At 58.7% G+C, this 27746-nt stretch overlaps 3 protein-coding genes across 9 annotated transcripts; 2 read left to right on the forward strand and 1 right to left on the reverse strand.

Annotated features, from left to right (window-relative positions):
• Window positions 1-3829: 3829 nt before the first annotated feature.
• Window positions 3830-7614, reverse strand: ARL16 (ARF like GTPase 16). 3 transcript variants are annotated; one of them, XM_030843222.3, is made up of 5 exons: window positions 7441-7577; window positions 7195-7253; window positions 6447-6560; window positions 5720-5835; window positions 3832-5581 (listed from the first exon to the last, which is right to left on the reverse strand). In XM_030843222.3, exons 1-5 carry the CDS (start codon window positions 7499-7501, stop codon window positions 5410-5412), a joined length of 522 nt encoding a protein of 173 aa, XP_030699082.2. In that variant the 5' UTR covers window positions 7502-7577; the 3' UTR covers window positions 3832-5409. The 3 variants fall into 3 exon arrangements, with proteins under 3 accessions (XP_060146415.1, XP_069900544.1, XP_030699082.2); XM_060290432.2 differs by lacking the exon at window positions 7195-7253 and having other exon boundaries at window positions 3830-5581; window positions 7397-7529; XM_070044443.1 differs by lacking the exons at window positions 7195-7253; window positions 7441-7577 and adding an exon at window positions 7593-7614 and having other exon boundaries at window positions 3831-5581.
• Window positions 7615-7669: 55 nt separating this feature from the next.
• HGS (hepatocyte growth factor-regulated tyrosine kinase substrate) lies at window positions 7670-20996 on the forward strand. 4 transcript variants are annotated; one of them, XM_060290425.1, is made up of 22 exons: window positions 7670-7821; window positions 9308-9392; window positions 9716-9791; window positions 10164-10256; window positions 11756-11879; window positions 12989-13041; window positions 13464-13532; window positions 14208-14332; window positions 15368-15446; window positions 15513-15611; window positions 15700-15795; window positions 16458-16496; window positions 16574-16714; window positions 16815-16874; window positions 17372-17585; window positions 17926-18098; window positions 18173-18313; window positions 18396-18573; window positions 19293-19426; window positions 19512-19631; window positions 19789-19878; window positions 20293-20996. In XM_060290425.1, exons 1-22 carry the CDS (start codon window positions 7785-7787, stop codon window positions 20404-20406), a joined length of 2340 nt encoding a protein of 779 aa, XP_060146408.1. In that variant the 5' UTR covers window positions 7670-7784; the 3' UTR covers window positions 20407-20996. The 4 variants fall into 4 exon arrangements, with proteins under 4 accessions (XP_060146408.1, XP_060146406.1, XP_060146407.1 ...); XM_060290423.1 differs by having other exon boundaries at window positions 7694-7821; window positions 20296-20996; XM_060290424.1 differs by having other exon boundaries at window positions 7694-7821; window positions 17375-17585.
• Window positions 20997-22543: 1547 nt separating this feature from the next.
• MRPL12 (mitochondrial ribosomal protein L12) lies at window positions 22544-26015 on the forward strand. Of its 2 annotated transcripts, none has more exons than XM_030843219.2 (5): window positions 22544-22730; window positions 23326-23512; window positions 23686-23769; window positions 25529-25663; window positions 25761-26015. In XM_030843219.2, exons 1-5 carry the CDS (start codon window positions 22657-22659, stop codon window positions 25875-25877), a joined length of 597 nt encoding a protein of 198 aa, XP_030699079.1. In that variant the 5' UTR covers window positions 22544-22656; the 3' UTR covers window positions 25878-26015. The 2 variants fall into 2 exon arrangements, with proteins under 2 accessions (XP_030699079.1, XP_060146414.1); XM_060290431.2 differs by having other exon boundaries at window positions 22592-22730; window positions 23085-23512.
• Window positions 26016-27746: the final 1731 nt, after the last annotated feature.

The following is a 27746-nucleotide window of genomic DNA, read 5'->3' on the forward strand; positions in this document are numbered from 1 at the left end:
CAGAGATGGGCTGAATCTAGACATACAGGCAGACCTCGTTTTATTACGCTTCATAGATAATGTGTTTTTTACAAATTGAAGGTTTGTGATAACCCTGTGTCAAGCAAGTTTATGGTTGCCATTTTTCCAACAGCACTTGCTCACTTCCATGTCTCTGTGTCAAATTTTGGTAATTTTCACAATATTTCAAACGTATGCACTGGGGAACCAAAATGTTTGTGTGGCTCACTTTATTACAATATTCGCTTTATTGCGGTGGTCTGGACAGGAACCCACAGTATCTCTGAGGTGCCTGTAGTCCTCTTGCGCCCTCTGAGGCCCAAAATGTCAGTAACAACGGTCCCGTCTGCCAATGTGAGACACCAAGACCACAGATGGCTGCACAGCAGGTGCCCTGGTGGGCAGGCCCTGAGCATAGGGGGCAAGTCAGACTGATGCCAGGAGCCTGGGGCTACAGGGGGTCCTGACATGAAGAGGCGCCAACCCTGGACTGTGCTTTGCTGCCCTGGTGGTAGATGCAAATGCTCAGAATACTATGAAAGAATCACAACAGAAGATATTGCACCAGTTTGGACAGCAGACCATCACTTCTTCAGACCAAGGAACTCACTTTCATGTCCACCATGGGACAGACATTATTCTAGATGTTTCTGTGAAGGTGTTTTTTAGATGAGATTAACATTTACATCAGTAGACCTTATGAGTAGGGCAGATTACCCTCCATAATACAGGTGGGTGGGCTTCATCCAATCAGTTGAAGAGCTTAACAGAAAAGACTGACCTCCCCCTCAAAGCAAGAAGGAATCTGCCCTAGATGGCCTTCAGACTGGAAATATACCACCAACCCAGGTCACCAGCCTGCTGCTCATCCTGCAGATTTTGGACTTGCCAGGTTCCAAAATCACATGAGCTAGTTCCTTTTTTAAAATGTTTTCTTATTTTTAAAATTTTTTTCAACTTATTATTTATTTATTTATTTTTGGTTACATTGGGTCTTCATTGCTGTGCGGGGCCCTTCTCTAGTTGCTTCAAGCAGGGGCTACTCTTCGTTGCAGTGCACGGGCTTCTCATTGTGGTGGCTTCTCTTGTTGCAGAGCACGGGCTCTAGAGCGTGCGGGCTTCAGTAGTTGTGGCTCACAGGCTCTAGAGCACAGACTCAGTAATTGTGGCACATGGGCTTAGTTGCTCTGCGGAATGCGGGATCTTCCTGGACCAGGGCTCGAACCTGTGTCCCCTGCACTGGCAGGCGGATTCCCAACCACTGCACCACCAGGGAAGTCCCGAGGTAGTTCCTTAAAATAAATTTCATTCTCTCTTTCTCCCTCTCTCTATATTTATAGATACATATAGATGCTGTAGCACAGTCCCTACCCTGCAGCTGTACCATCCAAAATACTTACAGACTGGCCAAACTGCCCCGGTTAAGAACCACTGTGTATATAAATCTTTTCTGTTCCTTGCTGCTAGTTTGTGGTTTCCTTCGTCTGTGTCCTTTACATTTCTTGACAGTTTACTCCTAAATATTAAAAAGCTATCACTTTGTGAATGAAATTCACAATTCATTAAATTATCTAATTTTACTGATGTATTTTTTTTGGCCATGCCACGTGTCTTGTAGGATCTTAGTTTCCCGGACCAGAGATTGAACCTGGGCCCTCTGCAGTGAAAGCACAGAGTCCTAACCGCTGGACCGCCAGGAAATTCCCCTAATTTTACTGATATTTTAAAACTATTTTCTTTTACTCATTTTTAACAGGTGAGCAAGTGAATTATCTTAAACATATTGTTTTATACTTTATACAAAATACAAAACTTGCACGTGATGGCACTGGTGCTCCAGGCCTGCTCTGGGCCTGGAGCCAGCAGGAGGCGGTCTTTGCTTTGCTCCTGCCTGATACCTGGGGGACTCTTGCACCCCCGAAGCTAGTCTGGGAACACAGACACCAGGTGGCAGTATCAGCACTTTTTTTTTTTTTTCTTTGTGGTATGCGGGCCTCTCACTACTGTGGCCTCTCCCGTTGCAGAGCACAGGCTCCGGAGGTGCAGGCTCAGCGGCCATGGCTCACGGGCCCAGCCACTCCGCTGCATGTGGAATCTTTCCGAACCGGGGCATGAACCCGTGTCCCCTGCATCGGCAGGCGGACTCTCAACCACTGCGCCACCAGGGAAGCCCTTTTTTTTTTTTTCATCAGCACTTTTGAGACGTCAGTACTGAGTTCAGAGGGCCCTGTGGCATCCACATGGAATTTGAGGGTCCATAGTGGGCTGTGCAGGCAAGTATCACGGCTGCTGCTTTCCCTCCCGCTGGATGGAGTACTTGCCCCAGCTTCGGGCTGTGTGTGTGTGGGAACAGAGCTCCTCCCTCTTAGGGCCACTTAGCTCTGCTGCTCCTTCTTTTAGATCCCGGCACTCACTAGGTCCAGACCAAGAACAGCAGAGGAACCCAACAGCAGGGGCAGGTGTGTCCGCTCCACCAGACACACCAGTTTATAAGGTGCACTAACAGGTGGCCTGCTGGTTTGCACATCAGGCTGTCATTCAGGGTGGCCTGTTCTACATGTCAGCTTAGGAGCCACAGAGGAAGGCAGTCTCCTCCCCTAGTCGAAACACCCTTTTTTCTTGGTAATAAAACCCAGCAGATCTGAGCAGCACATTATTCCCAGGTGTCATTCACTCCATGGTTGGAGTCCATACTTGGAAACCCGGAGATGCAGGCTCAATGGCTTTTCCAAGCGCCGGTGGGCATTTCCATCACTGGATGGGGCCGTTCAGAACTGTCTCTCCTGAAATTTGTGGCCTTTGCTCGTAGCAGGGACCTGGAAATCCCAGGTCCGTCTCTCCCCCGACCTGTGTCTCTTCCTGAGCCGTTTTGTTTTTTTCCTGCTCTCTGGCACAATCCCCAGCACCCTCAGTGGAGGACATGGAAGGTGGAATTTACGTGCCATTTCTGGCACATTAGCAGTTTGAAGCAAGGCCTGGTGGAAACTGAAGCCCTGGCTGACCTGGAGCTCTCTACCCGCAGCTGGCCAGAGTGGGGGTGGGGGACAACCTGATGGAAACACTGAGCAGGGGCTTGTGGGGATTGGAAGGCACAGAAGGGGAGGAGAGGAGGCCCTGTGGGAGGCTTGGCAGAAGGAAAGGAGGGCTGGGGCTAGCCAGAGCATGGCCAAGTCCAGGAGCCACCAAGGCAGGTGGCGAGGCCCCAGCAGCACCCAGGCCACGTCAGCAGCTCTGGGGCCGTCCAGCCACCATGTTGCCAAGCTCTGTAGGCAATTCTGAGAACGGGGACACTGAGGATGGATGGGCCCCTCTGATAGCCAACCTTGCGGGGTGGTGTTAGGGGGCCTAGCAGGACCCCAGTGTTCAGAAGCTCACCCTGTAACGTGGGCGAACGGGGAGTATGTGCAGGTGGCATGTTCTCCAGGGAGAGTGCCTAGCCCCTCACCAGATTCTCAGGTCCCAGACAGCCTCTGCTCAGAACCTCGCTTCATCCCAGAAGGGAAAAGACAGGTTCCAGGTGGCCAGCACCCACTCCAGGGTCACAGTCACAGAGCGGTCCCCACTAGGGCTCCAAACCACCGCTGCACCCGTGTTCAGGTGTTATGGGCACCGCAGAGCACCGTTCCATGGCCTCAGACTGAGCCGTCCAGCCAGTCACCACCTCCCAAAACTGGCTGCTCTGTCCTGCAGGTCTTGGGAAAACTGTTTTCAGGGCTCTTCAGGATCACCTGCCCAGCTCCAGGATCTCTTCACAGAGGACATTTACTCAACCGAGAGCCGCTTCTCAGAGCACCTAGGGAAACAGGAGCGGGTCGAGGACACAGGGCAACGGGAGCCCAGACCCCTCAGGCCAATCTCCTGCAGTACGGATGTAGCCCTGCCTGTCCCCTCTGGGCCTGGATGTCTGGCCCTGGGGTCAGAGTGGCTGGGGCAAAGACACAACCGCAGGGGTGGCCGAGGCAGGCTGGTGTGAACTGTTCCCGCCCTAGAGAGACCCAGGGGTGCTGGGGCCCTGGGTCCCCATGAGACCAATGGGGGCCATGCCGGCCTTCCAAAAGCCCTCGGAGGGCCTCAACAGTGCCACCTGTACCAGCCTCATTTGGAAAATGCTAAAATGCTTTGTTAAAACACACCTGCATCAAGCCAAAAGATGAACTAGGCATGTGACCCATGAATGGTTGACACTTCAAGGTCTGGCCACACTCTCCTCAGTGCCCTGAGATTGGGGGACATCTGCCAGCCAGTCACTGTGGGTCCTGTGAAATCTCCACAGACCCACCATGGAGGGGGACCACTGGCAACTACGTGGTCTGCCTGAGAAGGTGGCACCGGCCCTGTACATCCAAGAGCCAATTGAGAACCTTCCCAGGGAGCAGCAGCACTGAACTGGGAGGCCTATCGCTTCAACAGGGAAAGGAAGACTTGAGACCGCACTGCCCTGCAGGACATACAGAGCTTTCTCGGAGCACCATTTAAAACCTCTGTAGAACAGAGCTCCCCTCACCCCCGCAGAGTGACCAACTGGAAACCGTGAGGAGGCTGAGGGCCTGGGCCGATGGCCCAATGAGCTAGACCACCAGCTGAGACAGAGGAAGCTGTTGTAGGAAACTCACAACAACACGCAGAAGCAGAGGATTTCTTACTAGACTGCAGTAGGTTTAATAGTGGCCCCAAAAGATACGTCCAAGTTGTAACCCCCGGAACATGCAAAGGTGACCTTTGGAAGAAGGATCTTTGCACATGTAACTGTGGATCTTGAGATGAAATCACCTTGGATTTAGGGTGGGCCCTACATCCTCCTTATAAAAAGAGGAGAGAAGACCACGTGAAGACAGAGGCAGAGATTCAAGTCCTGCGAGCCACAAGCCAATGACACCAAGCGGCACGAGCAGCCACTAGAAGCAGGGAATGGATTCTCCCTCAGAGCCTCCACACTTCTGGCTTCCAGCACCGTGAATGTAAGTTTATGCTGCTGCAAGCCACCATTTGTGGCGATTTGTTACAGAGGCCCTAGGACACAAATGCACCAAGCAATAGGTGTTTTCCCACAAGCTTCCTTGTACTGTCAAGGTATCAGAAACTCAACAGGTTGGAGCTTGTATCAGAGTTGAGAGAGCAGCTCTCCTGGTGGGCAGGGGAACAAATCCCCTGGAACCATCCCAGGATGGTGTAGGACACAAGCCACCTGGAAGGCCTGTCCTTCTCTCCCAGCTCTGGAGCCAGAGGGCAGATGTCAGGAATTCTATAACCTGGGTGCCTCAGTTTACCCATCACTGCAACTCAGCACAGAACCCCATCTTCTAGGATTTATCCTGCCCTTATAAAAGCAGCAGATGGCCAGAGGCCAAGTAATGCTTGCTTCTGCCTTCTTGCCACAGAGCAGGCCAGCCACGCTTCTCGGCCCGGCAGTCAACCATTCGTTCTGTGGGTGTCCTCGAGCCAGCGCAGCACTTCTGACAAGCCAGTGCCTTTCCAGGCACTGATTTCTACCGTGGTGATGTTCTGCTTGGCACAAGCAATGAGGTCCGGGAGCCTGATTAACGACTTTATCTCTTCTATGGTCATGTAACACGGCAGGTCACTGGAGTGAAAGCAATACCTGTCAGACTGGGCTGCCATCGCTGCACCCCCTCCCTAACGAGCCACCCTCCTGGCTACACTCCACAGGAGCTCCGCCCTGGGGCACCCCTGCATTTCCTCTCAGCTCACAGACACGTACATTTTATTGAAGAGAATCAGAACCGATGCTTCTGCAAGTTGTTCTGCCGAAAGGAGAGCCAGGAGCTGCACACAGGATGCAGAGAGCTGGGTAGGGTTAGAGGTGTCCACCATGAACTGGAAAGAAGTAAATGGAAATTAGGACCCCCCTGCAATGGAACACTATCCCTGCCAGACCTCCTCTCCTCGCATTACGGGCCTGGCTCAGGAAGAGCAAGAAAGGCTTCCAGAAAGGGAGAAGCAGAGGGGAGGGAGCTGTGCAAGAAGGACCGGTGTTATTTATTTGTTTCCACCTACACGGAAGTCTCTACTTGTGTGGCCATTACTTTTCCAAGGAAGGGTCCTAGAATTTGGGGCACAGGCCTTGCCAGGATGGGACGAACCAGGGGATATAGAATTCAAACATAAAATGTAAAAACACACCCAGGACAATAAGGCAGTGAGTGGATGGCACAGTTACCTGCAGAAAAGGAACACTGCCCTCAGCAAGCCTTCTGTGAGTTTTCACGTTAGCCTGGGCTCAGGAGCCCTAGGGATCAGGCTGGGGTCCCAGAAGGAAGCAACTCTAGTCTGGACCCTGTTTCCCTGACTCGCACAGTTGCCCAGGAAACCAAACTCTATCCCACACAAAGTGAAACTGGGGACTAGACAACGCTAGAATAGGGACATACTTCCCCAAAGGAAGTTCAAAAGACTACCACCTACCAGGAGAGAACAACAGGACCTACCAGGAGAGAATGACAGTTTCCATAGTAACTGGACCAGATGGGGCCCATGCACCCGCCCAGCTCCCGGATGGTGATCCTTCTCTGAGCCACGATGTCCGTTAGGTTGGTACCCACCTGTGGAAAAAACCAGGATGCACAGAGACCACCACAAGCGCTTTCCCACACGGAGCTCCTGGATAGCAACGTGCCCAGCCCTTTACACTCCAACCTAACCCCCAGCATAGGTCTTCTCAAGTGTTTAGGCCCTAAGGTGGAACCGTAAGGGAGGAGGCCTGAAGATGCTCCCAGGCGTCCAGAACCCTCAAGGCTGGCTGTGGCCAGGGCACCAACGCCCACCAGCGGGATTCGCCTTGTGCGGCGAGCAGCAAATGCAGTCTGACCAGTAGTGAGGGGCGGGAGGCTCCGGATCCCCTGGGACTCTGTCCAGGCGGAGCCAGGCTCCCCGCGGCGACACCACCTCAAGTCTGTACTGAACACACTGACCCGCCAGACCCCAGCTTCCATTTAAAGGAACCCAGGGACTTCCCTGGGGGCACAGTGGTGAAGACTCCGGGCTCCCAATGCAGGAGGCCTGGGTTCGATCCCTGGTCAGGGAACTAGATCCCACATGCATGCCGCAACTAAGGAGCCCGCCTGCCACAACCAAATAAATAAATATTACAAAAAAGAAAAAAAAAGGAACCCAAAGCGCTCTTCTAACCGCAAGGGGACCCACTTCTCCTAAACCTGCAAGAGGCCGGACGCCTACCGTGGGCCGCGTGGGGGGAAGATCGCCCAGGTCGCCCTTCCCATCCCGGGAGCTCAGCTGTGCGAGGTAGTCAAGGTCTCCGAGCTGGTCCGAGGAGGGAGCGCTGGCCGGACCCCGCCCCGGGCGCCCCGCCCCCCGCCCGGGCGCCCCCCACCCCGCTCGCCACCAGCGGCCCCCGAACCCCCAGGCCCCGGACCCAGACCTGCGCCCCAGGCCCCATCCCCCCGACCCGGCGCGGAAGGATAGTCTGCAAGCGTTTCACCAACAGCGTCTTCCCCACACCCGTGGCCCCGAGCAGAAGACACATCCCGCTCCCCGCTCCACTCTACACCCGTGGCTCGGCGTCCTGGCGACGCCAGGCCTTGCCCCCGGGCTGCTCATTGGTTCTCAGCGCTTACCGTCTCAGTGGGCGCGGTCCAATCTGCGCCCAGCGTCTGGGGCGAGCGGAAAGGCCCGCCTCCCCGCGGCTCGCGAGCAGGCCAGCGACGTGCGCGTGCGCGCACTCGAGACGGCAGGCGGAAGCGGAAGTCGGGGGCGCGCCGGCTCGCAGCGGGGAGAGCTGCGGCGTCAGGTCGGGTTCCTGGGTCGCCATGGGGCGCGGCAGCGGCACCTTCGAGCGTCTCCTAGGTAACGCGGCCCCCGCCCCCGGAGCGAAAGCCCCTGGGCCCCAGCGCTCCGGGGCGACCGCCGTGCCACCCGGGCCCTGGGCGGGCGCGCAGGCGACGCAGGGCCGGCGGTCCGGGGCGCGGCCCCGGCGCCGGCCGAGTAAATGAGGGTCCGCGTAGGAGACGGGCCAGGAGCCTTGGGGAAACGACCACCAGCGTCTGGCCGAACAGGCCTCACGTCCTGAGTCACGAAAACGGGTGACTCAGTGAAATAGTAAAATCTCAGTAGACTCTCCATACCGAAACCTAGGTTGCATGGGATTTGGGAGTTCTGACACATACATGGGCCCCAGAGGGTGGAGCCAGCAATGTCCTCTGTAGGTCCTGCCAAGCTCTTTGGAGCGCTGCTTCCCCAGGGACCCAGACCTGCGCCCTGTGTCCCCACTGGGCTCCCGGAAGCGCCCAGGGCTAGGAAGGCGTTTCCTCTGTTTTCTGGGGTGGATAGCTGATCCTTCTGAGCCTCCTGGAGGTCACAGATTTTAGGAAGGAAAATCGATTTTTATGGGCGAGCCCCCACCACTCCATGAAACCGTGTGTGCTCTGTGTTTGGGATCGGTGCTCTGGGTACTGGAATGGTCAACCCGAGCCTGCCCTCCTTGTTCCTTGAATATGGTTTCAGAGGGACCTCAGATGAGGTGCCTTTCTTGCTCATTGAACATACAGGCCGAGGAGCTCAGCTTATGAGGTTGTTCAGGTCTTCAGTGGTTAGTCCAGAAGTTACTCCCAGATCCATGTTGACCATTTGTACAACTCCAGGGAAGATGGTACTGGCTGGGCTGGAGAGCAACCCCTGAGCAGCACATCTGTCTGTCTGAGGCCACAGCGACATAGACTAGAGGTGGTAGCTGGAGAATCCTTGGCGGGTCGATCCTGTCTGCGCCTCACAAAACACGTGAAACAGAGCACTGGGGTCTCTGCTGCATGCCTCTCCAGCCATGCCTCAGCTGAGACCTAATCAAATAGGTTAAGCTTCTGAAAAACCAGGGACTCTGAGGGATGAGGCAGCAGAGTTCTCTCTGTTGAGAAACAGCTGAGTATAGTGTTGAATTCTGGCTTTGCCCCAGCAAGCTTTGTGACTTCAGGCAGTGACCTCACCTCTCTGTTTCAGTTTCTCTGTCTTCAGAGAAGGTGGAAATACCACCTAACTCTTAAGGTTGTGTGAGAATTGAGTGAGTTCACGTAAAAATGTTTGGAACAGCACTTGGCACGTAAAAAGCTCACAACAGCGTTCTCCATTGTTATTTTCCAACCTGTTTGTCTGTCTTTCAGGAAGGACAGTGCTTTCATGGTTATTGTCAGGTGTCAGGAGCATTTTCAGTAGTTTTCTGTTTGGTCCAAATGTCTAAAATGGGAAGGGGGCAGTCCCTCCTGCCTGTTGCTGAGGTGGGGGGCCACCTGGGGAATCACAGAGCAGGATGAGCCCCTGTAATGGTGAGTTTCTGTCTTAGACAAAGCGACCAGCCAACTTCTTCTGGAGACCGACTGGGAGTCCATCCTCCAGATCTGTGACCTGATCCGCCAGGGGGACACGCAGTAAGTGCTCCCTCAAAAGCAATGGGGTGGCCACCCCGTGGACTAGGGTTGCTTGGTGTCCGCTCATCTTCCAAGATCCTGCCCGGATGGAAGCCAACCGTGTGAGGCCCTGGTGGAGGACTGTGTGGTCTGTGTGCTGGGGTTTTTGAGATCTTGGGACGATTAAAGGACTTTCTCTGTACAGCTTGGGAGGGCACAGTTACCTGGACATTTGCCTGGGGAGTGTCTCAGGGACCAGATGGTGGGTGGGCTTTTCTCAGCCTTAGAGGCTGTTTTCTTTCTCTTTTTCTCTTTCTGCTTTTATCAATGCCTTTTTCTGTCAGAGCAAAATATGCAGTGAGCTCCATCAAGAAGAAAGTCAATGACAAGAATCCCCACGTGGCCTTGTATGCCCTAGAGGTAATCAGACCCTGTACGCCAGGTGGCACTGGTGGGGATAGCAGGGATGGGCACACCGCCAGAAGTGGAGGCACTGGGGCCGTGGGGCAGGGCTGGGAGCAATGCCTCAGCTGTTCCACCTGAGGCTGACATGTGTGGGCCCTGAGGTTGACTCCAGTGTCTGTCCCTGGTGATAAAACACAGAGTTAGAAAAAGCAGGTGTACCCCTGGCTGCTTCCTGCCTCAGAGGCTGTAACGCGGGCTTTCTTGTCCGGCTGGGTGGCCTGAGGGCCCTGTTGAGGCCTGCCTTCTTGTGGGGAGGTGGGCCCGTCCAGGACGGGGAGTTCCTGCCCTGACCAGAGACTTAAGTCTACCCCACCTTGGGGCCTGCAGGTCATGGAGTCCGTGGTGAAGAACTGTGGCCAGACGGTTCATGATGAGGTGGCGAACAAGCAGACCATGGAGGAGCTGAAGGAGCTGCTGAAGGTGGGCGCTCTGTGGGGAGCAGGGAGGCCCAGACTGGGGTGCGCCACCACACGGGCTTCTTGGGGCTTTGCTGGTGGGAACAGTGCCAGGTGCTGGAGGGCTGGAAGGCGAGTGTTCGTGGTCCCTGCCTTGTGAGGTCAGGCCTTCCCAGAAGTCAGCGGGGCTGCATCTGGGGGTGTGGAGGAGACCCCACTCCTCCTGCAAAGTTGGGAAGGCTTCCTGGGGGGCAGGAGCTGAGTCTTGAAGGGCAGGGGATGCTCACTGAGCAGTGGAGAAGGTGGGGAGGGAGCTGTGTGCCATAGGCAGAGGTTGTAAGTGGAGGCCTGGGGTCCCCAAAGGCTCGGGTAGAATTCTGAGCAGGGAGGCACATGAGTGCTTGTGGAGGGAGAGTTAGGGAACAGCAACAGCAGAGCAGGGACGCCAGGGCAGTGGGTTTTACACACCCCCCAGCCCCCCGTGGGTGAGGGGCATCCCACGGAGCTGAGGGTGTGGGTGCCCTGGGTGGCAACCAGGGAGTGAAGCCCCAGCACCAACTCCGCCGCCACTGTGGCCTGGGCCCTTTGGGGGCCTGTGGGCCTCACAGCCAGGAGCCCGTCTGGGGCTGAGCTGACGGCGGGGCTTCTCCAAAGCCCTGACTGGTGACTTGGCCAGCCCCTGCTCTGGCCTGGGTGACAGCAGAGGAGTTAGAACCCGCCCTCCTTGTCCTGGCACAATCGTGTCCTGTTCACACTGTACATGGTCTGAGTCCTCACAGGGGCAGGGCTACCGGAAAGGGGTCCGCTGACCAGACCCCGATTACAGGGGAGAGTGGGAGCCCTGGCGCGTGAGCTGTGCTTGGTGTCTTGAAGCAGCTTCCTTGACCCGCCATCCTGAGCATCGTGTGTGGATAGGCTCCTGAGAGAGCTCTAGAAATGTGGTTGTCTGTGCTTTAGCTTGGTGGTGGTGGTGGCTCTGTATGTGGGGAACTTTCTGGAGCCACTCCCCCGCCTGCCCGCGCTGCCTATGACTGGAAGGAGGGGGCCAGCCGACCGTGCATCTGCTTCCTCAGCCCAGGCCTGATTGGCTCTGCCTGTCAGAGGCTGGCCTTAGCTGGCAACAGAGTGGGTTACAGGCTGAGGAGCTCGCTAGGCAGTCAGTGTCCTGTAGGGCACGGTGATGGGGTGGGGAGAGGCAGGTAGTTACGGGGCAGTAGGGGTTTGAGAGCCTCCACCTGAGGGATGCGCAGCTTCACCTAGGCGGTTAAAGATAAGTCCAAGTCCTGAGTGGGCAGACAGGTGCAATGGATTTGTCCTTGGGGACAGGGCTTCCTAAAGTAGGCCTGGGTCTGGGGAGTGGGTCACTACATGGCCCTGGTGCCCCACTTGGGGGACCCGCCCCACCTCTGCCAGCCCCAGTTGCTCGGAGTGTTGGGGTCTTGCCAGCTGCTTTTTCGTGCCGAGATGTCTCTTTGGCACCTGCCTCTCCCAAGGTTCTTATCTTCTTTCCTCCCTTCTCCACAGAGGCAGGTGGAAGTAAACGTCCGAAACAAGATCCTGTACCTGATTCAGGCCTGGGCGCATGCATTCCGGAACGAGCCCAAATACAAGGTCGTTCAGGACACGTACCAGATCATGAAGGTGGAAGGTGAGTCAGGGTAGTGGGGAGCAGCAGGGTCCAGCGCCAGGCCTGGGACATGCCACCAGGAGGTGAGGGGCTGCCCTGCACAAGGCGGGCCCAAGGGTGGCTGTGCCCGCCCCGTGCGCAGTGGGGGTAGCACTGTGCTCTGGGCACAGCGGAAACTCCTAGAGAGTTGTAAGTGGGGGTGTGGCAGCTGAGGTGTGCTTCTTAAGGCCCACCGCGCGTTCCTCCCGGCTGTTGCGGTGCCAGTGGAGAGGTGGTGGGCTTTGGCAAGGAGGGCGGTGGATTCAGGCCTTGTTTGGAGGATTTGCTGGTGCTCTCACCAGGCATGGAATGAGAGGGCTGGGCTGGGGCCTCTCTCACCTGTGCTGCGGTGGGGGAGGGCAGGTCCTCTGGCCCTGAAGATGAGGCATGGAGTGGGAGCGGGGGCAGCGCCTGCTGGCCGCGGGGTCGGCAGGACCGTGCAGACACTGTGTGATGAGGTCGGTGAGCTGGCCTCAAGCTCCCAATCCCTGGACCTTATACACGAGAGAGAACGCGCAAAGCTTTACGGGGGGGAATTCCCTGCCGATTCAGTGGTTAAGATTCCAGGCTTTCACTGCTGGGGGCCTGGGTGGACCCCTGGTTGGGGAACTAAGATCCCCATAAGCCACACGGCATGGCCAAAAACAAAAACAAAGTTTTCATGGGATTCCCAAGGGGTCCATGTCTCAAAAAACAGCTTAGGAACTCCAACTTCTAAGAGCTCTGGGAAGCATGCCTGGCTGGGGTGCGGGACCAGGAGCCAGATGGACTGGGGAATGTCTACGAGGCCTTGAGGAGGTGGGAGCAATGCCTGTCTCTGTGTGTGGTCCCCAGGACAGAGCGGCCTGTGGGGAGCCACCCCAGCTGGGGGGCGGGCCGGCTGAGCTGTGCCCCAAGGCGCCCTTGCCCAGTGTGGGGTCACCGTGCCTGCTGCCCCGGGGCTCTGGGCTCTTCTGTCTGTTTGGGGAGGCAGATGCCAAGAGCTAGGATGCAGCTCTGGAGGCCTCAGGGCAGATGGGTTCGGGCAGGTGAGGCTATGGGCCTCGCCCACTAGGCAGCACTTGGCGGTAACAGCGGCCTCCTTTCTCCAGGACACGTCTTCCCGGAGTTCAAGGAGAGCGATGCCATGTTTGCGGCGGAGAGAGTGAGTTCACGGGGTGCTGGAGGTCTAGGAGTTAGGCTGCTTTGAGAAGGCAGAAGGGAAGCCCTGGGATCTGGGCTTGTTGGCAGCAGGTGAGCTGCTGATCTGTCTCAAGAACGAGAAAGCTTGACTTTTTTCAGTAGAATATGCAGCTGTGTCTGCAGGTTGAGACAGGAACCCAGTTCAAGGTGCCTTAGGACTGTGGTTCCCACAGCCGTGAAGACAAATACTTATATATCCCCAAAGCTGTGGGAAGGAAGTCTTGCTGTAAGGTCTTTAGAAAGAAAGGAAGACTGTTTTGGAGGGGGATCCTTCCTCGAGTCATGCCTGCAGTGAGTTGGCTCCAGTCCCTTGCACACACCTGTGGGAAGCGGGGATCGGCAGGGAGGGCAGGGACTATGTGACCCGACTCTGCCTGTCCCCAGGCCCCCGACTGGGTGGATGCTGAGGAGTGCCACCGGTGCCGAGTGCAGTTCGGGGTCATGACCCGCAAGGTGAGTGCACCCGCCTTGGGGAGGGACCTGGCTCCACGCCTGGCCGGGGCAGACCCCAGGCCACCTGCTGTCATCACAAGGCCACCGCACCCACGCACGGGCCTTTCTGTCTTGGCTGGGACCTGGCAGTGTAGGGAGTTGTGGTCACCTAGGGTTGGTGTCTGATGGTCAGTGCTGTCAGGGGAAGTTCGGGCAAGGCTGCACCCCTCTGGGAACGGGAGTATACCCCACGCCCGGGGCTGGGGGTTTGGGTCTGCGTTGCCTCGGCCAATAGCCCCTTGGCCAAGTCTCCTCAGCTGACTTGGCCTGTGCAGCTTGGACCCTCCCTCTTCCCACCGAAGCCCAGGCTGGCCATGGCAAAGGCTGGGGCCTGGGGCATCTGAGCAGACTCACCGGACTCACCGTCCAGCAAAACTCGTTTATCGGGACAACTCATGCATGTTTTTTGTGAATTTTTCTTCGTAATCTGACTTCTTTTCCTCAAAGTGGAGGCTACAGTTGAGAGCTTGCAAGTGCACCCTGTTCCCCCAGGGCCTTTGTGGCCTCCTGGGCTTGCCTTCTGCCCACCCTGGCCTGGGAGACCTGGTCTGGCGCGTCCTGCAGTGGGCGGTGCTGGGCGGGGTGTGGGTGTGAGGGGTGGCCGGCCAGGCTGCCCTGACCTGTCCCGTGTCGCAGCACCACTGCCGGGCATGCGGCCAGATCTTCTGCGGCAAATGCTCCTCCAAGTATTCCACCATCCCCAAGTTTGGCATCGAGAAGGAGGTGCGTGTGTGCGAGCCCTGCTACGAGCAGCTCAACAAGTAAGTCCCCTTGGACACTGAGCGGAGCCAGCTTCTACCTTGGTAATCGGGGGCGGGCGAAGGAGGCGGGGGGAGCGGCAGACTTGGACAGAGCCCAGCAGGGCCCCCGGCTCTGAGACCTGCTAGCTAATTGCTCAGGTTTCTTTTTGTAACGTCTTAGTTTGGGAGTGACACTTAGAGAAGAGATGCAGGAACAGTCTGGAGACCACACACACACCCTGCTCCTCCCACAGCCTGGGTCCCTCGGCCCCATTGACTCCATCACACCTGCCCTCCCCGCATCTGCCTGCGTGTCCAGACACATACACGTTGTGTCCTGAACCAGTTGAGAGTGAGCTGCAGGCACCCTGTCCTCCTCGCCTCGACCTCCTACGTGCGCTTCCCTGGAGGAACTTTCCCCATGTGACTGCTGCCGGCTGTCGAGTTGGGGCATTTAGCATCAGCGTGGTTCTGACACCTACTGCCCAGTCCCTGTCCAGGGTTCCCGTGTCCCAGTAACATCCTGCGGCGGTTTTGTCCTGTCAGGACCCAGCCACCACATCAGTTTCCTAACCCAGCATGTTTTATTTGCTTCATTTTTTGTGACGAGGACGTCGCTGAGGGGCCTAGGCTGTTGTGGCACATCCCTAGGTTTGGGTCCAAGGTTTCCTCGTGGTTAGAGACAGGTTCTGGCCTGGGAGCCTGTGCTGTCCATCTGTCCCAGCATCAGTGATGGAATCTGATCCCTTGGTGAAGTGGTGTCTGCAGGCTGCTCCACCGGGAGGTCCTTTTCTGTGGAAAGCCGGAGCCAGGCGGGTGTTTGAGCCCCATTTGCAGGAGGGGGAGCTGTAGCTTAGGCCAGTGACTTACCCAGGGCTCCACAGCCCAGAGGTGACAGCTGGTTTGAGGGTCCAGCTTTTCTCTGGAATGTGGTCTGTGGAACCCCCGTCTTCCTTCTGTGGGGACGTCAGAGGGAAGCCCCAGGCTGTGTCCTGAGAACTTGTGGGGGGCCAGGGGTACAGTGCCCGATAACGTACAGCGTCCTGTCTCCTCCAGGAAAGCGGAGGGAAAGGCTGCCTCGACGACGGAGCTGCCCCCGGAGTACCTGACCAGCCCCCTGTCGCAGCAGTCCCAGGTACTGCCCGGGCCTGCGGGGGCGCCTCAGCCCTGGGCCCGGCTCACCCTGCCCTGCCATCCTCAGCTGCCCCCGAAGAGGGATGAGACGGCCCTGCAAGAGGAAGAGGAGCTGCAGCTGGCCCTGGCCCTGTCGCAGTCCGAGGCCGAGGAGAAGGAGAGGATGGTGAGCCGGGGGTGGCCTCGCTGAGTCTGGGGCTGCCAGGGGAGTCCAGGGGCACCCTCGCGACACCCTTCTCCTGGTTCTCCTGCAGAGACAGAAGTCGGCCTATGCCGCGTACCCCAAGGCGGAGCCCACACCTGTGGCCTCGTCAGCACCCCCCGCCAGCAGCCTGTACTCTTCGCCCGTGGTGAGCCCGCCCTCCGGCTCAGCCCCACTGGCTTGGACCCCCTTCCCATGGTGGGGTGGGGAGGCGGGGGGGTGGTGCCCCAACCTAGAGGCACATGTCTCATGGGCAGGGGCAGGGTGCGGCCTGGCGCCCACGGGTCTCAGCTCCCTGGTCGGGACCCTTGTGGGATAGAGGGCACTGTAAAGGCTGGCGGTCTCACTGTCGAGACCCTGGTCTCTTTCACACCCCCAAGAGCAGGAGGAGGTGAGAACCCCTGGGGTCAAAGGGGCTTTGCGTTTTTCTGGCCTTCAGTGGGGCCGTCACAGGTCTGCTTTTTGGGGATGGACCCAGCCTCTCTTTGGCCTCAGTTCTCTTTGTAAAAAGGGGGTGGGTGGCAGGTGGGAGAAAAGGTTTAGAAAGTCACTTGCAAACTCTGCAGGGCTCTGTGGGTGGGGCTGAGAGCAGCCCTGCCACCTGCCCACCTGTACCTGTGGTTCGTGGGAGGGCTGGTGGGGCACCACACTGCGCCCTTTCTACGGTTTTGGAGCCCCTTGGGGTTCAGACAGGCTTTGGCCAGCCTCTAGGGTCCACTGTCATGGCTGCGTCATCCAGGCCTCCTGAGCGATGGCCAGGGTTGCTGCTGCTCCGGCCTATGACGCCTCACACCCCCCACATCTCCCTAGAACTCGTCGGCGCCTCTGGCTGAAGACATCGACCCCGAGGTGAGGACACCCTGTGTGTGGTGCTTTCCCCTTGCTGCCTCCTGGCCCTTGGGAGTGACCCCCTCTTGCCTGTGCAGCTCGCCCGGTACCTCAACCGGAACTACTGGGAGAAGAAGCAGGAGGAGGCTCGGAAGAGCCCCACGCCATCTGCACCGGTGCCTCTGGCAGAGCCCGCCGCCCAGCCTGGGGAGGCACACACAGTCCCTGCCAGTGTGGAGGTAAGGGGGCTGCTCTCAGGCTCCTGGCCATGGTCCCTTGGGAGGGGGCTGCCAGGACAGGCCAGGGGCGGAGTCCCAGTCACTCTCTGGTGTCTTCCAGACTTCCCTCCCGGAGACAGACCCTCAACCTGTAAATCCGGCCGGAGGCCCCTTTAGTGAGGTAAGCCATGGCTCCCTCCTCAGGCTGGGGGCATACTTGGCCTCCCGGAGCGCAGTGTGCTAGGCCCTGCCCAGGCATCTATCAGGAGCGCCGAGCTGTGTCCTCAGTGACCTCCTGGAGGCAGGCCATTGCAGCTCATGGCTCTCCGTTGAACCTCGCTGGGCTGGCTGTGGGCCAGAGCTCGGCTACTCGCGCCCTACTCTGAATGGATTGGAATATTCTGGGGCTCTGCACTTTGGTGCCCAGGGGAATAAGAGGCTAGAGCCAGGACAGCCTTGTCTCGGCCACACTGCGTCTCTGGGTAAAACCCAAGCCTCCCTGGGCCTTAGTTTCCTCACGTGTGAACCGGGTGCTGAGGGTGCCCCTTGCAGACCCACCGGGAGGACCAAGTCAGATGTGCAGCAGGTTCGGAGCTCAGCGGCCAGATGGTGGGTCCCTGCCCCTGCTCGGGGACCTGGGGGCAAAGGAGGCACTCAGCCAGACCCCCTGTGCCCCAGCAGCAATACCAGAATGGGGAGTCGGAGGAGAGCCACGCACAGTTCCTGAAAGCCCTGCAGAATGCCGTCACCACCTTTGTCAACCGCATGAAGAGCAACCACGTGCGGGGCCGCAGCATCACCAACGACTCAGCCGTGCTGTCCCTTTTCCAGTCCATCAACGGCATGCACCCCCAGCTGCTCGAGCTGCTCAACCAGCTGGATGAGCGCAGGCGTAGGTGCCGCACACACCCTCCCGGGCGTCCCTCTGGGGCCACGGGGGCTCCCGTCAGGGGCCGGCCACATCCCCTCGGGGCAGTGGGTGCCCTCCACCAGGCGTCATCAGGCCTGGGGTCGTGTGGGCAGGGCTGCCCTGAGGGACCTTGGGTTCTACAAGAAATAGTCCCAGTGGCAGGAAACGTCCCACTGAGCGCCGGACAGTCAGCTGGAGGAAGTGTGTGCGTGCGTGCGTGCTTGCCCACCCACCCTGGAGCCCTTATGCCAGCTGTGCCCTGTTGACAAGCGCTCAGCTGGGGAGCCATTGCCAAGGCCCCCGCTCTGCCCTCTCCCCACAGTGTACTACGAGGGGCTGCAGGACAAGCTGGCGCAGATCCGTGATGCCCGGGGGGCACTCAGTGCCCTGCGGGAGGAGCACCGGGAGAAGCTGCGCCGCGCAGCCGAGGAGGCCGAGCGCCAGCGCCAGATCCAGCTGGCCCAGAAGCTGGAGATCATGCGGCAGAAGAAGCAGGTGCAGCAGCGGCGGCCCAGCCCTGGGGGTGTGGGGGGCAAAGCCAGCACTGACGGCTGCCTCATGGCCCACAGGAGTACCTGGAGGTGCAGCGGCAGCTGGCCATCCAGCGCCTGCAGGAGCAGGAGAAGGAGCGGCAGATGCGCCTGGAGCAGCAGAAGCAGACCATCCAGATGCGGGCCCAGATGCCAGCCTTCTCCCTGCCCTATGCCCAGGCACGTGCCTGCCACACGTCCCACTCCCTCCAGGCACCCTGGTAACTGAGAACTGCTCTGAAAGCCGTCTCTCTATCCTCAGCTCCAGGCCATGCCTGCAGCGGGGGGCGTGCTGTACCAGCCCTCTGGCCCAGCAAGCTTTGCGGGGACCTTCAGCCCGGCGGGCTCAGTGGAGGGCTCTCCCATGCACACCATGTACATGAGCCAGCCGGCCCCAGCCACCAGCGGCCCCTACCCCAGCATGCCTGGGGCCGCAGCAGGTAACGGGGTGGGGGTGGGGCGGATGGGCAGAGGGCCAACAGCCCAGATGAGCCCTGGACCACTATCTCTTTCTTCTTTTATTATTTCAGTGTGATTTCAGAGTTACAAAACAGTTGGCAGAATGGTACAAAGAATTTTTCAGATTCCCAGACATTTCCTTGTCAGCACTTACCCTCTCCACACACACTTTTTCTTCTGACCCGATTTAGGGTGCACGGCAGGCGTGACGCCTTTTACTCCTAGAGGCCTCGGTGCATTTGCTAAACCAGGATGCTCCCCACGGCCTGGGTACAGATGCCGGAACAAGGGCTCTGAGGCCGTGTTGTGACTGTGTCCATAGCCGGCTCAGCTCCCACACAGTCCCAGTACCCCGTTTGTGCCAACAGGAAACCCGTCACATGTTTAGCTGTCCTGCTTCTCTCACCTCCTTTAATCTAGAATGTTCCTTGGTCTGCCCTGGCATTCTGTGACACTGACTTCCCAAAGAGCACTGGCCCGTCATCTTGCAGACAACCCCTGTTTGGGTGTCACTGGTCTTCGGAGAGTGTGACATTCTGGGGGTCCTTTGCTATCTTTGTTGATTTCACTTACTTTCGTTTCGTGAGAATGTGAAACACAAACTTGGTTCCAAAAGTCATAAAGAGAAGGAAAGGTCAGAAGAGGGCCCCCACCGTCCTCGCCACTTCGGGGTGGTGAGCTCTTTCCTCTTTTCCTCCAGATCCCAGCATGGTAAGCGCTTACATGTACACAGCAGGGGCCGCTGGCACGCAGGCAGCCCCTCAGGGCCCCACCGGGCCCACCACCAGCCCAGCCTACTCATCCTACCAGCCCACTCCCACGCAGGGCTATCAGGTAGGTGGGAAGGCCGCCCCCTCCCCTACAAGGCCACTGGGGCAACTGGGCTCAGCCTTCTTCCATTGCCTCCTCCCCTCCATAGAACGTGGCTTCCCAGGCCCCGCAGAGCCTCCCGGCCATCTCCCAGCCTCCACAGTCCAGCACCATGGGCTACATGGGGAGCCAGTCAGTGTCCATGGGCTACCAGCCTTACGGCATGCAGGTGAGAGGTTGTGGGGGCATCGGGTGGGGGCAGTGCTGGGCAGGCTCCACTCTCTGCTCATCGCCCCACGTCCCCTCCACTGCTCTCTCCTCGCTGGTTGGCGTTTATCTGGTTACAGAGCTCCTTTCTCAGTGTGGGGTTGTTTTATCCTCCACAGAATCTTATGCCCACCCTCCCCGGCCAAGACGCACCTCTGCCGCCCCCGCAGCAGCCCTACATCTCGGGGCAGCAGCCCGTGTACCCGCAGGTGAGCCTCTCCCGGGGCCAACACCGTGGGTCATGACAGGGGACAGGTTTTGCTGTGGACCCCCCTCAGCAGCGGGGCTGCCCTGGGAAGTGCAGCCAGTGTGGGGCAGGACGGCTGCTCTGCGGGCAGGACCAGGACAGACACTTAGCAACACCTACAGGTGCCAAACCACGCATTTACTAAAAAGCCCAAGGTCACATCATCTCCGGTCCACAGACATGAATCGGGAACACCTGGGGTCTGGGCTCTGCTGGGGACAGGAAGCGTGCAGGGAGTCGGGAGCGTGGGCTCGAGGGGCCTGAGTACCAGGGCAAGGCTGGGATGTGGCGTGTTCTGGAGAGGAGCCGGTATAGGGTGGGGTGGCTGGGGCCTGGAGAGGGAGGACAGACCGATGGGCCATGTGTCCCCCCCCAGCAGATGGCGCCCTCTAGCGGCCCTCCTCAGCAGCAGCCCCCAGTGGCCCAGCAGCCGCCGCCACAGGGGCCACCGCCACAGGGCAGCGAAGCCCAGCTCATCTCGTTTGACTGACCACGGCTGGGAGCTCCCCATCCAGAGTAACACTACGGTTCTCCAAAACCACCGCCTCCGTCTCTAACTAGCGTCGTCCTTCTGCCTCGCTCTCTCCCCTCTGCGTGTAGTGTCCCTGCTCTGCACGGGCAGGGTGACCCTTCACCCTGGCCCTTTTCCGTCTTTGTCCTCACCTGCTGGCTTCTCGTCCCCCCCCCAGGCCCCATCCTTGTCCCTGTCTTCTTGAGTTGGTGTCTGGCTCCTCTCCCCAGGGCTGGGCCTCAGCAGGGAGGGTGGTAGGGAAGGACTTTCTCTGAGAGGAAGCCCCCAGCCCAGCACGTCGGGTCCCGAGAGGGCCAGGTGGAGTGGGGTCTCTGCCCCACACAGCTCATGCCCTCCCGTTCCCACCCAGGACACCTTAGGGCCTGTGGCCTGTGACTAGCTTGAGTGCTCCCCAGAGTCCTCCCCTGCAGGCTGTCAGCAGGGGTGCTCTGGCCCTCACAGGAAGGGTGGGGCCTGTCTCCAGCTTCTCTGCTTCTGAGCCGTCATCTCATCCAGTGCCCTGAGTAGACAGAATGGAACAGTGATAATAAAATGTCTTTCAACAAGTATTCGGGTGTCTGCAGAGAGAGGTGCTGAGCAGCTGGTCCAGCTGTGGACAGGGGTGTATAAGGTGCCTCCCCACAGGCCAGCTGCCCCTCGCCCCAGGCCCAGCTCCACAGGAGTCTCAACTGGTAGATGCTGCTCTGCCTTGAGATCTGCTGTTTTCCTCCCTGAGACTGAGCACTGAGGAGCTGTCCTGTCTCCACCCAGCCCTGTGCTGCCCTGACTCCAGTCTGAGTCTGGGATGCCAGTTGAGAGTCGTAGCCTAGAAGAAAACATTTAAGACAATGCAGACTCGCAGCCTTTTGCATTCAGGATTCAGAACATTTCACAGACTTTGGACAAACCTCTTGGGTGACCCCCATTTTAGCTTGTCTGCGAAGGAATGGACTAGTTTAATAGGCACAGAGCTCACGTCAAAGGAATGGCCAGAATCACAGAGGTGCTGGGCCGAGGGCAGCCCTGTCTCCTGGCTCTGATCTAAAGTCAGGGCTGTTCTGCCTGGGATCTTAGGAAATCATCTGTGGCGTCTGGGACAGCAGCGAGGGGGCATGCTCTCTGTTGCATCTAAAGAGGAAAGGCCCCAGGACCTGAAGGGCTTGGGATACCCCATGTGCCAGATGTTTAGGAGCTGGACTAAGGCAGGGGTGCAGAGGCTTCTGGCAGGTGGAGACAGAGCCCAGGCTTACAAATGCTCTTCTCCCAGGACCCCGTCTGACCCCTTCCGGGCTCAATCACAACCCTTAGCAGACGCTGTAAGCCGAGTACCGAGCTCCCTGCGGGTCTGGTCCAGGCGGAGGGCGGCGGCCTGGCTTCCAGGGTGGCCAGGACGGAAGGACAAAAGGTGCGCCCGTGCTGGCCGGAAAGGCAGCCGTTTAGGTACAGGAGGAAACCGAGGAGAAGGCGGCCCAGAGGGTAGGGGCGCTCCTGCCGCCAGGTGACCACAGGCCACGGACAGCCGGACCCCCGGGGCGAAGCTACCCAGGAAGGGAACTGGGGACCCTCGAGCCCGCCCTGCGGTAGCGCAAACTTCACGAGCCCGGGGTCGGGTGCAGGCATCACTGTGCCGTCCAACAGGGCCAAGTCCCGGCCGGTCGTCCCTAGTGGGACTGCCCGGGGATCCAGCCCGCCTCCCCGACTCGGACGGAACCCACGCCGTGGCTCAGCCTTCTCTGGGCTTCATTCACCCCCCGGGGCGGAGAGCTCGGGCCAGCCGCTGTCCGGCCGCCGCCAAAGAGTTGTCTGCGCGTGTCCCGTCCATCGTCTTCGGGGTAATCTGGGAGCGAGAGGAGGCAAGTCGAGGTGAGAGCGTCCTCCTCCAGCTCGTTTGCTCGGCGGCCCTGGCGGCTAGAGCGTCCTCCCTAGCTCCTATACCCGATGGCCCTGGCGGCTAGAGCGTCCTCCCCCAGCTCCTATGCCCGATGGCCCGGGCGGCTAGAGCGTCATCCCCAACCCCTATGTTCGGCGGTCCTGGCGGCTAGAGCGTCCTCCCCCGACACCCAGCTCGCATGCTCGGCGGTCCTGGCGGCTAGAGCGCCCTCCCCACAGCGTATGCTCGACGGTCTTGGCGGCTAGAGCGTCCTCCCCCAGCGCGTATGCTCGGCGGTCCGGGCAGCTAGAGCGTCCCTCCTACTGGGAGCCGCGTGTGACCTTCTCGCTTGTGGAGCGATGCTGCCGGCGGCCGCAAGCCTCCTGTGGGGGCCGTGTCTTAGGCTTCGAGCCGCCGCCCTCCGCCTCGCCAGGTACCGCAGGCCGCCGAGGGCCGGGCAGCCGGGCACTGAGGGTGCAGGTCGGGGCGGCGTCCGCGGGCGTGGGGCCACCCCGGACTCGGTGGGTCCCTACGGGGGTGGTGGGCGCGGGGCCCCCTCCTGACGATCCCCTAACCGCGGGGGCCGCCGATAGTTCCGGCGTGGCCCAGGATGACCTTGGACCGGTCCCTGATTATTTCCGAGCTTCAGTTTCCCCGGCATCACAGTGACATGGTAGGACTTCCATGAGTGGATCTGGCGTTCTGCCGCCAGGGGCCCTAGGTTCTGAAAGGCTTTGTGCCGCAAAATGCGTTCAAGTAATTGCCTTACCTTTGTGGGTTGGTATAGTTCATCCAAGCCGGAAACAACGTCGTGGGTAGCGTGTCTGCATTACAGTTACGTGGGTTTCTAAGGCCCTTTGAAGAACATAAAGTAGCTGGGAAATCCCTTTCTTATCCACGTGGACCCTGGAGTCTGAGAACCTGAGTCAGGACCAAGGAGCTAGATCTTCTGAGCTCATGGCACCTACCTGCCTGGTCCGTGTCACCTGCTTGTGCCAGGCTGATGACTCTGTTTGAATGGGGGTTAGGCAACAGGTACCTCGTGTCTGCTCCGTGCGCCTGATGAGATGCAGCAGCCATCGAGGGGGGGAGGCCCTTGCTGGTGCCCCCCTGGATAACACCCCCAAGGAGTACCCCCCCAAGATCCAGCAGCTGGTCCAGGACATTGCCAGCCTCACGCTGCTGGAGATCTCAGACCTCAACGAGCTCCTGAAGGTATCATGGCCCAGGCCGGGTAGGGAGGTCTGGGGCCCTTTCCTGGGGTATTTGGGAATTTGGTAAATTGTCCAAAGGGTGCTCCATGAATGCAAGGATCTTGCCAGGCATGTCCCTGAGCGTGTCTTGGTGTGATGGCCAGCTCCTGAAACTACCTTTCTCTGTTCCTGCAGAAAACGTTGAAGATCCAGGATGTGGGGTTCATGCCGATGGGTGGCGTGGTGCCTGGTGCTGCCCCTGCCGCAGCAGCCCCCGAGGTGAGATCAGGCTGGGGTCCCGTGCACAAAGAGGTGTTTCTCTGGTGTCCAGCTGCCGTCTTGCCTCACCTCACGTAGCCAGGTTTCTCTCTTCGTCCCTCATCTGGCTTCTGCATCAACCAAACACACGCTGCGAGTCTGCGTGCGCTTTCTGGCTATGGGTGCCCCTGCAGCCTCCCTGGGACCTCCTCCCTGCCAAGGATGTGCAGGTCCCTGCCCATATGAAGACCACGTTCCTAGTAGAAGGGGAACAGCCAAAGGAGAGAAAACGAGAAAAAAAGAAATTTTATCAAACAACGGGGAAAAGAAAAAGGAAGAAACTTAAGAAACGGGGAGGGTTACAGTTTCAAGGAAGGCTGCAATGAGGAGGTGACTCTGAGGGAAAACTTGAGGAGTTGAGGATGACAGCGAGGCAGAGGGATGGCAGGCACGTGGGCCATAGAGCATGTCAGTCTGGAGCACAGAGTGGGGGAGGTGAGGGGCAGCCCCATCCTCTGGATGGCTGGGGCAAGTTTGGGTCTCTTTGTGGAAACCAGAAGACTTGAGTCCACAAACTAATTTTGGGTATGGTTTGGTTTGGGTTATTTGTAATTTTTGTTACAAGTCTCGAACTTGTAACAAAAGGAGGAATGATAATACAATTACCCATATATCCATCTCCCAGCCTCAATAATCGTAAAGGTTTTGCCATATTTGTTTCTCCCATCTCTTGAAGATTGAGGCAGATTTCAGATCTGTTTTGCCTCGTGTGCTGCAGCATCCATTCTGACCAGCATCCTTGCCGTGAGCTTTTTTGCACAACAAGTACAATTAGCAGGGTTTTCTATCCCAGCCCTTTCAAGTTTTGCTAATAGTTCCAGACTTTCTTTAAAACAGTCGGTTTACTCAAATCCAAACAAGGTCTGTGTGTTGCATTTGGTTGTTGGGTTTCTCAAGCCTCTTAAATCTGGGTCGCTGCCCTCAGCCCCGTCCCCCCAGCCATCACCTACTAAGGAAACCAAGTCAGGGGTCCTGTGGAACGTCCCACGTCCCAGATGTGTCTGATGGTTCCACCAGCGTCATCCACTTCTCCCTCTACTGTGAACTGGAAGGTGGCTTTACAGTCTGAACATTTGGGGCAAGGAAAGAGAGAATTACTGTGTAACTTGTCTAAACTGGAGCACTTTTAAGAATAAAGGGGTGCTGTTAATAATTAGGCAGCAGACCCAAACCAGGACTGCCCCAGGCTGTTGGGTCATGTGGTCCTTGCTCTAGGGGCGCTGCAGTCTTCACTCGTGACAGTAGGAGCTCTGTCATGCCCGGTCGTCCCATTGTTGGTCACTTGGTGGAGCTGAAGCTGATTGTATATTTGTCATCAGTATGTAACCTTGGGCTTGGCTGACCACTGCACCAACACTGCTTTTCTGTAGCGTTATTTTATGTGCAGAGCACTTTTGGTGTCGCTCTTCCTTGTCTCGTAAGTTACAATTTTTAAAGGACAAGGAAACTAGAGTGCTGGGTGGTGGGGACAGAAGGCAGTTTTCGAGCAGTCTCTGGAGAGATGGAGTGGAGTGGGTGAGGGAGGAAGAGCACCCAGTTGGGCAGCCTGGGTCTACCTGGCCTGCTGTGGCCTCCCACTGGGATCGTAGGCTTTGCTGGGCAGCCGGCCTGGGCCTTGCCTTTGGGGTTACAGGACATGGTGGCCCAGGAGTGAATCTGCTTGCTTCACCTCATCCTTTCTCATCTCGCCACCCACTTCCTCCCTCCCTCCGTCCCCCAGGCAGCAGAAGAAGACATCCCCAAACCAAAAGAACAGACGCATTTCACCGTCCGCCTGACAGAGGCAAAACCTGTGGACAAGGTGAAGCTGATCAAGGAAATCAAGAACTTCGTCCAGGGCATCAACCTCGTCCAGGTGAGGCTCCGTGCACCGCACAGCCCTCTCCCACCGTCACTGACAGCTCTCAGGCCTGCCCAGGCCCAGGCCAGGTTCTGACTTTGCTCTCTGGCAGGCAAAGAAGCTGGTGGAATCCCTGCCTCAGGAAATCAAAGCCAATGTGGCCAAGGCCGAGGCCGAGAAGATCAAGGCGGCCCTAGAGGCGGTGGGCGGCACCGTGGTTCTGGAGTAGCCGCCCAGAGGACTGTGGACAGGGGTCCCGGGCCCCGAGGGGGGCTCTACCTGCTCCTCGCGAAGCACCCAGGCTCAGCGGACAGAGTGGCCTCGGAGCAGAACTGGGCACCCGCACTACATGGCCAACTCCGTTCTGGGACAGATGTGGATGGACCTGCTGAGATGGAGAGGGAGGGGCAGCCACTGCCCGTTCAGCCCCAGGGAGGACTCTAGAAACTACCAAGAGTGTACATGCCCCGCTGTGGCTGCTGGGAAAAATGCATTGTCCTGGCCCTGTGTGTGGAGTTGTTTGTCAGGTGGGCACTATATGCAGGGGGCTGTCCTCTGAGATCCCACTGCAGACAGCAGCCCAGAGGCAGCACAGGGGGCTCTGGGCATTGCCTGTCCTGCTTGCAGGGGCAGCAGCTGCTGCGTGGCTGGTACCAGATCTTCACCTGGGAGCTGGTGTGGGGCGCCTGTGGAACTCCTTGCCCTTAAACTTTGGCGGTCTTCAATAGCACATGCAGCCCCTGGCCTGGGCAGGTGGGAGTGAGGTGTGTACCATAAGTGGGCACAGCAGCCCTGTGAGAGGCTGCCCAGCAGGCAGGAGGATGTGTTTTGCAACCTGCAGCAGTTGGTGTCAGCTGCTCCCTTAGAGGGGGCTCAGGGAGCTGTGTCGTGGAGCCAGGGGCGAGGTGCGAGAGGTGGCCTGGTGCCAGAGTGGTGTTTACAGATGGCCGTGGCCGCCCAAGCTTGCAGGCCCTGCCTAGTGCCCTCCTGCTCCAAGGACCGCTGTCTTCCTTCTCTTGGGGAAGCTCCATCTCAGCGGGGCCCGGGAGGGGGCGGTAGATTCCTTCCTCACTGGCCCATGGCAGGAGGCCCCTGGGGCTTTGGGCAGAGCGGGAGGGCAGGTGGCTGCAGGGCATTTTGAGTGTCCACTCTGGGAAGGCACATAGTTCCTGTGACCCATGGGGGCCCACCCCTTCTGGCCTGGGTCTCCAGGTCCTACCTGGAGCCCCCTCCCTTGGCTCTGAGGGACCAGAAGGGGACACTAGGTCTGGGAATGCCACCCTCTCGGTGGGACGGCTCAGGACAGGCCCAGGAGCTGCCAGGCTCCCAGATGGGTGTGCCCAGCATCCCCCACGCCACCTAGGTGTCCTCCTTGAGGACGTGCCCCCGGCTGGCCCTCATTGTAGGAAGGGTCCAAGGACAGGGTAGGCAGCCCCTTGACCAGAGAGCCCCACTGGCCAAGCCTGTGGCCCATGAGGTTACTGATTAGCCAGCAGCAGATCTCTGGGTGTGCCTTTTCTTAGCAGAGGGGACTGTTGGCCACCTGGGGCTGGGTGTGGCCTGCTGATCCTGCTGCCTTTTCCTAGGGGCAGGGAGTGGTTCCAGGCCCAGGGACACCCCCCAGCCCAGGCATTCGTGGTCACGGGGCCTCCCCCACCCGCCAGTGACCTGGAAAGGCTGCTTATGCTCTGAGCTCCTCCATCTTTCCAGGGCAGCTGGTGTGACAACTGGGGCTCCCCTCACCCCACCCCCCAAGGATGGGGCCCTCTGTTCCATGCTGCGGGTGACTGCACCTCTGGGACCATCGGGCCCGACTTCTCCCGCCTTGTATACAACACATGGGATGCTGCCATGGTGCTCCCACCTGACCTTGAAGTCCTACCTGAAGGCTCTGTGAAGATCCTGGGCCTTGCCTTCCCAGGCAGCTCCCTGGCCCAGGCCTCCTGTTGGGGGTCCTGGCCCCTCCACCTCCCCCTGATCTGCTCCAGCCTGTAGGTGGCCCTAAAGTGCCTCAGACCTGGAAATGGGTGGAGTGTGCCACTGGGGATCACCCTGGGTCCCTGGAGCCCACTTGGCCCTTAGGCTTGGCGTTAGGAGG

This window comes from Globicephala melas, chromosome 20 (assembly GCF_963455315.2).
Source record: "Globicephala melas chromosome 20, mGloMel1.2, whole genome shotgun sequence".
In the NCBI taxonomy this organism is placed as follows: Eukaryota; Metazoa; Chordata; class Mammalia; order Artiodactyla; family Delphinidae; genus Globicephala; species Globicephala melas.